Source organism: Sebastes fasciatus, chromosome 12 (assembly GCF_043250625.1).
Source record: "Sebastes fasciatus isolate fSebFas1 chromosome 12, fSebFas1.pri, whole genome shotgun sequence".
Taxonomy (NCBI): Eukaryota; Metazoa; Chordata; class Actinopteri; order Perciformes; family Sebastidae; genus Sebastes; species Sebastes fasciatus.
Window position 1 is genome coordinate 23936933 of NC_133806.1, and position 14353 is coordinate 23951285.

Here is a 14353-nt window from a genome sequence, read left to right on the forward strand (position 1 = left end):
AGAATTGTCAATACCTAGAAAAATCAGCAAATATATTTTACAGTATAAAAATAATGTAAAAATAAAAGAAATTATACAAAAAATAAAATGTAAGGAAAGGAAGAGATGAAATATAAAAATACAATCGGAGTCTGTTAAACAATTGTAATAAATTTGAAATGTCTAAAAAAAATCTCATTTTAATCTAAGTTTTTGCCAATTTAGAATTTTTGAGTTTTAAGTTTTCAATCATAGTCAAATATGTTTTAAAATCGATATATTTAAAAGTATAAAAGGAGGGTATTCTTTTAAGCCATATTATTTTATAGATATAATATTTAATCAAATTAATTATGTAAATTCCATCTTCCCGAAAAACTGGGATTTTCTAAATGTGAGTAATATCTCAATCGTTGTTAGTATGTCTTTTTCAAAATGTTTTGAGAGGTTCTTATAGATAGATAGATAGTAACTTTATTGATCCCGAGGGAAATTCAAGTTTCCAGCATCACAGTTCCATAGTGCAAAACATGATAGTAAAAAGGCAATAAAAAAGTTAGAAGTACAAAGTACAAAAAAATATACCAGATATAAAAATACAAGGAGATGAAGAAAAAATCTGTTAAAACTGAATATATTGCAGAGTAACAGCTGTGATACACGACTATTAAAAAGTGCAGAAGGGACTGTTAAAAATGAGTATAGTGCAATTGTAATAATTGTGTCTGTTGTGTGTTTTTGATATGATCTTTCAGCAAAAAAAAAATTCAATAAAATAAATAATAATTAACTAGTGTATCTTCCGGTGTGTGTGCGGCCTGTGCATGGTTAACTTGCCGCCCCTCTCCGTCTCTGATGGGTGTGTTCACAGATTTAAATCCCTCACACATGCGCAGTCTCTGATCCGTGCTGCTGGGTGCGCCATATTGGCTGTCTGTACATGGGGAGTGGAGTTGTTGGAACAAGCCGCTTGCAGAAAAAAACCAAAGCCAGTTTCTGGACATGAAGCATTTCGGGTGATAACAAGTAAATTACCGCGATAGAAATTTATTTGTTTCCGTGCGTGCAAAGTCTTTAAATTCTGCAGCATTTGCTCTCCATTATTATCCCCCACCGCACACCGTGAAGCGCTTCTTCTCTCGACTTCACTCGACTAGTCCCAATGGATCCCAGCAGGACCGTGTGGATCCAGCAGCAGCAGCAGAAGGGACCTGCCACTTCTCCCTTGTGGATGCACTTCTGGGAAACCCATCAGGGATTTGACAACCACCTCCACCTCTATCACCAGCGCAACTTTGCAGCGCAGAAAAATGCAAACTCCACCGCGGAGTCGAACCACGGCGAGTATTGCAAGAACGTCACGCCGCCGCCGGGCTGTGTGTTCGGGGAGCTGCCGAAGCGAGACGTCGGAGGCGGCTTAGAGAGGGTGAATGTCCGGAGGAAGGGCTCCTTGTCACCGTCCTCCTCCTCGCTGGACTCGGAGGCCTCGGAGAGCTCCTCGCCTTCCGGCTCATCTCTGCAAATCGATAATTTGAACGTCGCAGAAGAAGAGGCCGACCGGTTTTTACACTACTACGGTGAACACGAGTTAAACGAGAACAACCTCAGACGGCATCCTCCTCTTCCTCCTCTTCCTCTGCCTCCGCCGTTTCACACTGTTCAGCAGCAACACTGTCGCAGCATGCAACAATCTGGCGGCCACACCCCCACTGGGATGAAAAATAATCAGCATGGGAGCAAGCACCACCACCTCCACCACTATCAGTCACAGTCAACCCGCAGCAGGAGGCATCTGAACAGGGCCAACACTTTCCACGGCATCAACCCGCTGCTGTCCTACAGTGGACACCTTGTAGACTCTTCATCATGTAGCCTGTGGAAGACCAGGAGGTACAGCCCGGGGATCAATGGGTAAGGAAGGAAGGATAGGAGGAGAGTTTTTTTTTTTTTTTTTTTTTATAATCATGGAAGAAGGGTTCCCAAAGTGAGGTCTTAAAAAAGAAGTCTTTTTTAAAGGAATTCCACCAGGTCACCCTACAAAATGTGCAGTGGTTAATGTACACTGTTTCATGCACTGTCAGGGCATGTGCAGTGGTGGAGTAAGGTGGTTAGGGGCCCTTAGGCAACGCTTTATGTATGGGCCCACCCACCCTTACTCATCATGCTTTAACGTTACTGGAAAAAAGTAATTTAGTGCCATATATAAAAGAGTGCTAGGAATATTACACGGCCCACACGTACACACTCGCTGCTGGATGGCCTTTTCTATTTCCCATCAGGATGTCAGACCATTATAATTCTTTTTTTTTTCTTTTTTTTTAAAGGGGACCTACTATGCTTTTATGCTTTTTCCCTTTTAATTTAGTGCGTTATATAGTTTTTTGTGCATGTAAAAGATCTGCAAAGTTACAAAGCTCAAAGTCCACGCCAAAAGGAGTTACCGAAATACTGCTCCTGAACTGCCTGAAACACCTTGCCTGAAGTCCTGCCTTTTCTTCCGTAACATGGTGATGTCACCAAGTAACACATTTGCTGAGTGGCTAGTTTTGGCACGCCCTCAAAGCTAGTTCGAGCTACTCCGAAGAATTTGGTTCGGTTGACCAATCCTAACAGCGGACCAGCTGACCAATCGGAGGAAGCACTGGCATATATATATATACACACACACAGACGCTGAGACAACCTTTAATCTAAGCCTTGGAATATCTAGTCAAATTAGGGATTTTCTTTAGTAGATCTTGGTGTTCTTTCAGCCGTTGTGCTCACATTTTTTTTTCTTACATTTTGTCCACTATTCTGTCCGGTAGATGAGGTATTATTATTATTTGAAAACCAAATTGACCTTATGAACCTGGTCACATCATGGGGCCAGGTTCATAAGGTCAGCCGATTGCTGCTTAATTTTTTTTTGTGTTTTTTTATGGGCCAATAGAGGTAATGTTTTTTGTTTTTTTTCTCTGAAGTACATTTAAATAATTTAAAATATAATCCTGCCAATCTGGGGCCCTTGCAAACATGAGGGCCCCCTAGGCTGCAGTCTAGGCCAACCTGTGCATTAATCCACCACAGAGCATATGAATTTATGTCTTTTCTTTCAGTACGTTGGAATATATGCATCTAGTTCTTAACAGATCACATAAAACAGTAAAATCATCAGTTCTGGTCTAAATGTATTTGCCCTAATGTATGTACTTGAATTTATTTAATTTGCATGTCAGTCAGATATTTTAGTTTTTTACCGATTTAAAGTAGTTTGCAAAATACTTACGTTTCTGTGAGCACAGGTGTATTTGAGGCACAAATCCATTTTCAGTTTTTCCAGTGCTGCAAACATTTCCTTTTGTGTAGAGCTGCAACAATTACTCGATTAGTCGTCCACTATTAAATGAATTGCCAACTATAATCAATAATCGATTATTCAAGTCATTTTTTTTAAAGAAAAAATATATAAAAATTCTCTGATTCCAGCTTCTTAAATGTGAATATTTTTCTAGTTTCTTTACTTCTCTATGACAGTAAACTAAATATCTTTGAGTTGTGGACAAAACAAGACATTTGAGGACATCATCTTGGGCTTTGGGAAACACTGATCAACGTTTTTCACCATTTTCTGACATTTTATAGACCAAACGACCCATTGATAATCAAGAAAATAATCAACCGATTAATCGACAATGAAAATAATCGTTAGTTGCAGCACTATTTTTGTGTATTACCAGCGGTATAGTCTTAAGTAGGCCCAGGCCTAATACTTACTTTTTATTTTGCTTAAATACATCCGGCAATACTGTCCACAGTCATACTGTCCAGCACTCCCCATGTTCAGTCCTTGATCCCAGGTGTCCTGTCTCCTTTGATTCCTTACAGTCTTCATGAAGAAATCATGGACTTCTTCAACTTCATGTCGCCGCGACCAGAGGAGGAGGCCATGAGGAGAGATGTTGTGAACAGAATAGAAAGTGTCATCAAGGACTTGTGGCCCACAGCACGGGTGAGTGTCAGTAGGCCTGGAGGGGTGAAGTCTATGACCTCTTTTGGTTTTTTTTTGTTGATTGGTTGATTGAGGTGTACCACAATGCTCTGTTCTCGAGGCCGTTCTAGTCTCTAGACATTTTTTTGCCCTATTCAATAGCATTTTTCTGATGTGCTGTTAATCATCCTTCAAAACCAAACAATCTCAGGAAGTTCCAGCTTCCTACTACATCAAGAACTCAGAACCTCCTTTACCAAAGTTGGACAAGGTGGTGTAGTTGAGTGGGGCACGGTCCTTACATTTTCTATAGCAACACACATTAGCTGAGTAACAGTAAAATAGATGATTCAGACACTTTCATCAGTTTAAATAAGTGTTTGCTGATGCTGTGTCAGAGGTGATCATTCAACCCTGGTCAAGTGTTGGAGTTGTAGTGGACTGCTTCATATTGAGGTGTTTAATGTGTCTGATGTAGCGTTAACTTCTATTTACATACATGAGTTAGACAGAATATTGAGTTGAATCACGACTTCTCTGACACGCTGTCTAATCAGACTGAGCATTACAGCCTTACAGACTCATCAGAGGGCTATTTTATCGGATTATTTCAAAATGTACAGACGTACCTGATAAAATGGTACCTTTTTCTTTTTTTTCTTAAGTAAATTGTTCTCCCTTCTCTGTCAATTAACTGAGCCACCACTGGCCAAGGAACATAGCGTAGACATTCATTTCAAATAATCAATGCTTTAAAAATGCATGCAGAATTACCATTTATAAAAAAAAAAAAAATCTGATTTTACTGATGACCTCTGGGTTTTACTTGTGCTGGATCAGATGTTTAACCCCTAATGAGCCGGCGTGTAACGAGACAGTACACAGGAGCGCAGTGCCTCTACTGCCCCGGTCCTCACCCAGGACTCATGTTTTTTACTTTAAAACACATTTTGGAATACATGTCTACATCAGGATCTTTCATTAAGTTGTATTTACAGTTAGCGTATTCTCTTTGATTCGCAGGTTTTGTCATTATGTAACTGTGTTTTTAACACAACATTTTATTTATTTTATTGACTTCAGTTTATTGCTTCGCAAAGCTGTTATGGGCTGTTTAAATCAATGTTATTGTCTTATATACTCCGCAGACAGTGTGTCTGGGGGTTTACTGCACGTCCCGTATCCTGTTTGGCCACGCTGTAGGCCGTCAACAGCCTAGTTTACACTGCACGTCCTAACAGAGTCGGCCAGATGTAATCATTATTCATGTCACTTGCACTCTCAAAGTAACATTAGTGAATTATTTTCCATTGTATGTTGCCAACAGAATGTTAGACAGCGTGCACTTTGTAACAAATAGCATTTTTTGGGGTTAACATTATAAACATTTTGAGCTAAGCATAGCCCAGAGAAGTCCCACCGGGCTTCACTTTTCTCTAAAGACCAAGCTGTGGCGGTACAAAATGTTTAATTTTTGTAGTGGGCTTTGCTTTCCCTGACAGAAAATAGTCATTTAACATTAAAGTTGACATAAGACCACAGCCAGAAATAATGTGTAATACCACTACACAGAAATAACACTGCCTGTATTAGGCTTTTCGTAGTATTTCAGAGACTTCAAACTAATGTGCAGAATTAAACTTCCCATCCAAACTGGGATTGACCTTATCAAAGTCAATTCAGTATGATGCGTTTCTTTCTCGTAGCCATCTGCAGTATTTAATCTGTAGTTTTGTATTATTTTGTGAACTATTTATTTATGAAGTTGGCCATTTAGTAAGCTTAGTAACAACTACTCAAACTATTCGCTTATTGCTAATCATAAGTGAGGACTTTTAATAATAATAACTTTATTTATGTAGCACCTTTTCAAAAGAGGTTGGACCACAGCATGTTGGGAAAAGTTGGAGCAGTATAGCTAAACTGCTGCCAACACACACACACAAAGGTCAAACTAGCTAAGACATGAGCTGTCAAATGAATAATGGGTACGATAATGTGTTGCGTCTTCCATCGGGCTTGTACTAATGTGTCTTGTACCCTGCAGGTGGAGATATTTGGCAGCTTCAGCACAGGACTTTATCTTCCAACGAGGTAAGATTTGTTTGTGTATATGTTTCTTGTACGGTCTGACCTTTTTATATACGGGCCAATTTTGAAATGTGTCATTTAAAATGCTAGTTTTTAGGAAGTGGGAGCACTATGTTTGGTAGAATATGTTTATGTACATTTTTGTCAGAGGGCTTCAGTAATATGACGCCATATTATTCAGTATCACTGTTCAGGAGCAAAACTAATACCACATGGCTTGGAATTCATTTGTATATAGTTACAGTATGTTATGAGAATTGCTGAGTCCCTGAAAAGTGCTATATAAGTCGAATTTATTATTATTATTATTAGAGCTGATCAATACTGGGAAAAGTTGATTTCAACATATTTGATGTGCAAATCATTTCCAAATGCAGCTGTTGAAATGATTCATCAGTGTAGAGGTCATTACAGGGATCTTTGGAGTTGTGAAATAAGTTAGCTGTTATGCTTGTTTTCACACCAAAGTATTCACTTAATACTCACTCATTCATTTGGGCTGAACTCCATGATCAACAACATTGATTAGGACCAGGTCTTAAAGATGACCACATCTTGAACTCATTTCCTGAAATGACTTCTTCTTTCTATGTTAATTTATCAAGATTCTTTGTATAATTACACAATCTTTGAGAAGAAACTGTTGAGAACCTTTCGTTCAGTTAAAAGAGACAAAGGGATATTTCCTGACTGCAACCTGCAGTTATCATTACCTTTTTCTTCTTTTGTTTCTTGTTCTTCCAAAAGTCTTAATCTGTCAAATTATCACATTGTGCTTGCACAACCTTTCCCAAAAGCCGGAATTAGTTACCCAACATAAAACTAGGCCGTATGTTGTGCTTTCAGTGACCTCTGCATCAGTGTGCGCTGCGAGTAGACAGAATACTTGGGGAAAATAAACTTTTTAATGTACAAAGTTGTTTTTTTTGGGGGGGTTTTTCAGTGACATTGACCTGGTAGTGTTTGGAAAGTGGGACCATCCACCACTGCAGGAACTGGAACAAGCCCTGAAGAAACACAATGTGGCTGGCCCATATCCCATCAAGGTCCTCGACAAAGCTACAGTAAGTCACCAGGAGAGAGCTGAGAGTGTCTTTTTTACTTGTTTGTACAGGTTCAAAACCAATGTCTTGTCCTAACCAAGGATTTAACAGAAGAGCTTGTGTCAATTGGTTCATGGTGCATCTACCTTTTGGATTGATTCCTATTGACTCTTTGACCTGTCCTCAGGTGCCAATTATCAAGCTTACTGACCATGAAACAGAGGTGAAAGTGGACATCAGCTTCAACGTAGAGACTGCTGTTAAAGCGGCACAGTTCATCAAAAGCTATCTTAAGGTAAACTTTGAATACTTGACCCTTTCAACACAAATGTGGCCTTGTTTGGTTGTTCCTCATGTTTGTTTGTCTTTCCGTCTTGTAGAAGTACACTGTCCTGCCGCCGCTGATCTTCGTCCTGAAGCAGTTCTTACTGCAGAGAGATCTGAATGAAGTCTTCACCGGAGGCATCAGCTCTTACAGCCTAATACTAATGGCTATCAGCTTCCTGCAGGTACACAAACATATGCATGCTATATCTACCAAAAAAAAAATCTTCTTTTCTATTCTATTTGTCTATTTAAAACACTGCAATTTTGTATTTATATAATTGTAATTTAAAAAAAAAAAAAAATAGCAGATTATGGATTTTGTGCTGGTCTAGATATGTACATTTACCACGTAATTACTTTCCCTTTGTACTTTTGTTGAGTTAATTTCAGTGTTTAGAAACTGAATTTTTGTACATAGCACCTCAGTATCTGAATGAATAACTGAAATAACACGAAGAGTTCAGTGGTGCAATATTAACATGTATTTTGGATAAGTTTGATAGAAGTAAATCAAAAAAAGTAATTACTTGTGGTTTACTGTTTTGTGTTCATGTGGTTGCAAAATTTCAGTCACATCATTTTATGTGTGACGCATCAGATTGATGATGTTCGATGTTATTGCCAACATGTAATATTTTGTTGGCGTATCAAGTGACACTACAACGAGTTAAATACCTCCTGCTGTGCTGTCCATCAGGGAACCGATTCAACCTGGCTGGATTTAGTTTCAAAGTGTAGGTAACGACTTCTTCTAATCACAGTTACACCCTCGAATCGACACGCGACGCGCCAACATCAACCTGGGCATCCTGCTGATCGAGTTCTTCGAGCTGTACGGCCGCGATTTCAACTACATGAAGACCGGCGTCCGGGTGAAGAATGGAGGGGCTTACATGTCCAAGGAGGAGATGCTCAAAGCCATGGGGAGTGAAAACAGGCCGTCCATGCTCTGCATAGAGGACCCAATACAGCCAGGTCAGACTGGGATTTGAATTGATGAATACATGAGAGAGTGACCTGATCAATACACACATCCATATAGAGGGTTATGGGTCAATGTAGTAGCAAACCATTTAGCATCTGACATTAGTGCATTTACATGGCAAATGGTGTTAAAGTGGTAGAGCTGTAGTGCAATGAACTGCGTAAACAAATTCAGACTAAACAAAGTGGAGAAAAGAAGACAAATGGATCACTGTATTTCATTGTTGAGTTCTGGTTTCAAAATGTAGATGCATAGTTGCTGTTGTGTCAAGTAATGTTACATTTGTGAGTCAAATTATGCCTAATTAATCTTGAATTGACTGACAAACTCCTCTAGAATAGGATCAGGATCTTTTATGCCTACATGGTTAGCGCTGTTGCACATTTCACTGGAGTTTATAGTTGCATACCCAGGTTGCAGTCTTTTATATATTGTATTGTCCAAATTAATCTCCATATATCATTTTTTATTTTGTGATTTTTCACAGGAAACGACGTGGGCAGGAGTTCATACGGCGTCCTTCAAGTCAAGCAGGTGTTTGACTTTGCCTACATGGTGCTGAGTCACGGAGTGTCGACTCTTGCACGCGCTTACCCCAACAAAGAGTACGACAGGTTGGTTTCTGAATGAATGAAATGATTTCTTAACTTTTTTTTAAATGTTTTTCTCAGCACTAGTTTTGAGTTTGTCCTGACAGCATTACGGACTACTCCTCTCTCTCTCTGTGTTGCAGTACTTTAGGACGCATCATCAAAGTCAGCCCAGAGGTGTTGGCCTACAGGGAATGGACGATTAAGAAGTGGGGAGCCAAGCAGTACCCCAAGTTAGAGAATCATGGTAATGTTGTGGGGATCTTGGGGTTCAGTTAATTTGGTCTGGACTAAGGGGAAACAATGTTTGTTGTTGCATTTTAGTTCTGGTCTGTTTCCTGTTTTAACTGACTTTTTTACAACTGAACCAAGAGGAGTGAACATGATGTTACACAGACTGACAGATAACTCGTTGGTTGGACAGTCATCCTGCATCATCAGGTTTGATTGACAGCTTTCACACCAGCCAAATGAATTGTAGTAACTGCGGCAACCAGACCCAAGTTCGTTTTAACCAAACCAAACGGGTTAGGTGTGAAAGCACTCTCACGGGTTACCTTACTGGACGCATGAGCAGCGCGTCACAGCTACCTCGCTGAACTGCTGCGTCTCTCTCTCATATGGTGTCCACACCAGCAGTGTTTTCTACTTCTGCGCTGCTACTGCCAGACGTTTCCTTCGACATAGTTTACCTTTCATAATGGCCAGAAAAAAGGTTAAGACGCATGTGCTCATTTGTAAATAATAGTAATAATCCACAATTAAATGCTGGTAAGTCACTGCATTTTACCCAACACTGTCCTGCAAATACTTCAGAATAAAAGCTTTGTGTTAACAAATGAAGGAATTCTGGTGTTAGAGGGCTTTTATTTTGAAACGGAAACAAGAAGTGAGTTAAAAATAAAAAAATAAAACGTTTTTTTCATGTTTGTGACATATTCTACAGATATGGACATCAAAACTGTAGTAATGATGTCAATATATGTTGTTGTCAGTGTCTGTTGTTGCTGTGAACCGCATGCGACACGCAGAAAAAAATAGGCGAGACCTTAAATCTCTAGAAGAGACGCAGCTGACATGCAGCCGAGCGGCGCCTGAGCCTCGCTCCTCTAACCTGTTGACATGGGTGCCGAAATACAAAGCAATTTTTTGTGACGGCTCCAGAAAAGTGACAATATGTTTTCCCATCTTAAGAGTCAAATGATGTGATAATGTACCTGATGCTGTCAAATGAGTTCGGACTTTTTTCCAACAGTAGTATTCTTGTTTGCTCCTTACAGATGTGGAGACCTGTGAGCGGGACCTCGCCACGCTGATGCTGGTTTCTGTGGAGGATCAGAGAGACACTTCCTCCCCCCTCAGCGCTGACTCCCCCTCACCTTCTCCAGTCTTCCTCCCCAGCCCTCAACACCACTCCTCATCGTCCTCTGCGTGCTCACTCTCCTCCTCGTCCGGAAGTGACATAGTAAGGCCTAAGGAGATTTTGTCCATACAAACATTTACTAGATCAGGTGACTCATTGGTCACAGGTCATAGTTCACAGTGGTTCACAACCACTTCAGCAACACAAAGTGTTTAACCTCTACCTGTGTATTGAATTAGTTTTCATGCATTCACAAAGATCATTGTCAGAATAACGTGATCATAGCAGCTATGATACCTTCTGCTTGTCCATATTTTTCATTTTTTTCGTGTCTGTGCAACTTTGTTAAACTGCGTGTTTGTCTTTTTCCAGGAGTCCGATTCTCCCCCGAGCAGTAATACGACTATCCAACTGCACCCCATCACCCTGGCTTCAGTCCATTCAGTAATCCAGATGGCTACTGACCTGAGGGCCGCACATCCAGCAGGCTTTATCCACACTACACCTCAGGTCAGTTTCATTCTTTCTCCTTCTCTTTATGGGTTGCAGAAAAAACATGAACCTCCATTAATTTTTTTTTTTCAATTCAGACAGTCTAAACCTTTTAACTCAGTACACCGTTTTTAGATCATGTAGATCATTGCATTTCACTCTATATTGAATATTCAAACAAAATTTAAAGTGTGTCTCTGTGTTTCAACAATGCAAAAACGTACTGTTGGTATAATTCTCATTGCATATTCTGCTTCTTTTATATTTTCTAGGTCCAGATGTCGCTCCCAGAAAACCTAACCATCCCCTCGCTCGCTGATTGCCGGTTCTACCACGAGAATCCGCCTTCGATCAACGTCGTGCACCGCCACATGACGCAAGCCGCGCACATCTCCCAGCACGCCAACTCCACGAGCCCTCTCCCCAGCCCGCTCCACCAGCTCCAGCATCCTCACATGGGAGGAGGGCCTCATGGCGCCGCTTACACCGTGAGATCCAATTCCCAAGGCTCGCTCGAGCCGCACAAAGTTGGCTTCAAGCACAACCAAGGCGGCGGCCTCCAAGGTCAAAATCACACTCAAGGTAACTTCACTCCCCAGCAGCGGTTTGTTCCCCAGGGTCACAACACGACACCGGGCTTCAGGAACCAGCAGCAGTACACCCGTAACACCTGGCGGCGCAGGAAGAGGGACAATCTTCCTGTTGTTACCCAGAGCAGATGAAAGACATGCATGACTTTGACTGGCACTGGGTTTTTTGAAGGCCTCACTTAGCCCCAACATGAGTCTTGGGTGTTGAAGAAACTGAAACATTCATGATACACCTGTTTTTTTTTCGTTGGAGGCTCTGAAAAACGCACCTACTTTGTCCTGGAATTCACAAGTCAATTGAAGTTGTCTCCAAAGGTGTCGAATGATTGGTCTCTGCTAGCACTGTGCAAGTGATGCTACAAAGGCTCTTGCAGGTGACGGAAGACAGCCTAAAGTCTTAACTGTGCTCATTTTGTTACATCGGTCTGTCTCTAAATTTGATGCACACCAGCGCAGACTTTGCAAGGAATTTTCTTCTCACCAGTGTCACTCTCCAGCAGCTAAAGACCCCGACTGGTTGGCTGAAGAGTTTGGTCAAGTATTGAGTTCCCATGCAACTTGAACACCTTTTTAGAAAAGCAACATCATGTGCCATAGTACTGAAGTGGTTTATCAAACCTGGTCTCTCTTGAAGCTTTGACTCTTATTGGGCCTTTTTGATCAGGTTTTGGCCTCTTCTGGTTTTCTGAATGCAACTCCCCTCTCGGCTATCACCTACGAATTGTACTCTGGACCGAAGCGAAGCACTACCTTTCTACCTATGCAGCGCAACGCTGACTTGATGTTTTTGGTGTGACAGCACAAAACGGACCTTGTCTCAAAGTGCTTAAACTGTGATGACTTGTTTGAATGTACCAAGTGTTTTTCTTTTTTTTTGTGTGTGTGTGTGTCGGTCATTTGTTCTCTTGTTTTTGTCACTGAGGGCTTTTCTTTTGTTCACATTGGCACTATTTTTGTTTTTGTATTGTAAACATTGCCACCTTATTTTATGTTTGTTGCGTTCATGTGCAATAATTGCTTTTATTTAATTTATTTCACATTTTTAGTTTTATTTTAGGGGTTCTCCCCACTGTAAGTTTGCTTTTTTTTTTTTATTTCTAGACAACATTGATCTGTGCAATAGATGGATTTAAGGGCCTTGAAGGAATGTGTGTGTGTGTGTGTGTGTCTGTGTGTGTGTGTGTGTGTGCAGCTTTCCAGCAGAAGGGGGAGCTGTGGTAAAGCAACATGAGAAATGTGCCAAAAATGACATGATTTACCATTACATTATGATCACTTGAAATTTTGCCAATTGCCTGTCCAGATGTTTTTCCACCACTACTCGTATTTTTTTTTCTGTAGTTTGACTTTTATTTGGGTGCATTTCCTCTTGTGGGGGAAATACACCTTCAGCAGTGTTTACTCATGTCATTTCTACAATAGTTGGTGCTACTTATTACCAGCAAAGTGCTTTTTTTCTGCCTTATATCTCCTTTGATTCTGTTAAAGCAACAGGTTAACTGCCTTCTTAAATGACCAAATTTGCCCTTGTGTCCTGTACGTAGCCAGCTTTCTGTTCTCCTATTTGTTTCTATATGCACTGCCAGGTTTAACTTGGCTTTTATTTTTACTTGTAGGTGTTTGCTCCGGGAGTAGACTTCCTACTGCAGTCAATGATTGTTAACATTAACATCATGTCACAGCATATTTTTTTTTTAAAAATTCAAATTTCATAATTATAAAAAGGGCAAGAGGTCTTTACATTTCAGAGATGTTCCTCTCCCATATTTAAAGTCAGTATTTCTAAATCTTGTAAGACAAGGTTTAATAATTTACCATGATAAGACTTGAGCTGGGGATGTCACAGATTTCACCGTCACTGGAGTTTTGGTAGAGCCATTAACAAAACCAAAATTAGGTGACGGTTGTACGTTTTAAAAGTCTGTGATTATTGTAACACCCTGCACACCGATCCGATGGACTCAACACGATACTGTTAGCATTATACCCTAGTTTTCAGTGCTGCTTTTACCAAGCCGTCTGGAGGGGTGAGCGATGTGTTTGTTACGTCATATTGCCACAAACCAAATCTCCCAGCTCAAATGTGTGTAATTAAGGATGGGTAGTTTAAAGGACTGACGTATAGATGTATACCTTGTTTTTTTTAAGTTTTTCTATTTTTTTAATAAACATTTTAAAACTCCATTTCCAGTTTTAGTGTGAAGAGTTTTGTAATGTGTTACGGTCACTCTTGTGCTGGCCGGTACATTGTGGCTTCATGATGAAAGGGATATTTTTATATGGTTAAATGCAAAAGAGGTATATCAATGCAAAGCATGAATAATGCTACGGTTCCAAAGTTTGAGAGGCGAACTTTGTACTTTTGGTTTTTTGATTATACAGTTTCCACTTGGTTGTCTCTTACAGTCTTGTTTGCACTTTGATGAGAGTTTTTCTAATTCAACCCCACAAGGAGTTGGCACTCTTGATCATAATGAACTCATGGTGTCATGGCTCCGTTTGCATGGAGGGTCCGCCATATGAAGTGCCATCCCAAATCAATTAGCGGTGGGGTGGAATTGGGCAATATAACCCTCCAATAGCGAGCCTGCATTGATGCTGACTTACTGACCACATACAGCGGCATTTTGTGTTCCTCGTGGAACACGCTACGCACAAATACTGTAACTTCTGAGCTACTACCCGTACAAACGTCAACTGCTCAAACTAAATGGGCATTTACCAGCTTAAGGTTTCATTGTATTTCAGATGAAATCTACCCTTGTCTATAGTCTAAAAAAGGGTAGACATGTTCATTTGATTGTAAAGTGTTGTACAGGGACTGTTGCAAAAAAACAAGTAGCTCATTTAGCATCAGAGTTAAAAACGAGAAGATGTTTACAAAAAAAAAGAAATGCCATCACAGAAGCATGGGAGTAAGTTT

General features: G+C 40.3%; 1 protein-coding gene across 1 annotated transcript; it reads left to right on the forward strand.

Moving 5' to 3' along the window:
* Positions 1 to 864: 864 nt before the first annotated feature.
* LOC141779415 (terminal nucleotidyltransferase 4A-like) lies at positions 865 to 13614 on the forward strand. The gene is made up of 12 exons (XM_074654225.1): positions 865 to 1890; positions 3847 to 3970; positions 5997 to 6043; positions 6984 to 7104; positions 7271 to 7378; positions 7464 to 7592; positions 8172 to 8385; positions 8883 to 9009; positions 9129 to 9232; positions 10266 to 10450; positions 10721 to 10858; positions 11113 to 13614. Exons 1-12 carry the CDS (start codon positions 1142 to 1144, stop codon positions 11560 to 11562), a joined length of 2496 nt encoding a protein of 831 aa, XP_074510326.1. The 5' UTR covers positions 865 to 1141; the 3' UTR covers positions 11563 to 13614.
* Positions 13615 to 14353: the final 739 nt, after the last annotated feature.

Bases quoted from the DNA above. Each gene is read 5' to 3' on its own strand.
- LOC141779415 (XM_074654225.1), top strand. From the start codon at position 1,142: ATGGATCCCAGCAGGACCGTGTGGATCCAGCAGCAGCAGCAGAAGGGA. The intron at 3,971-5,996 runs GTGAGTGTCAGT...TGTACCCTGCAG, and splicing joins ACTTGTGGCCCACAGCACGG to GTGGAGATATTTGGCAGCTT. The intron at 10,859-11,112 runs GTCAGTTTCATT...TATATTTTCTAG, and splicing joins TTATCCACACTACACCTCAG to GTCCAGATGTCGCTCCCAGA.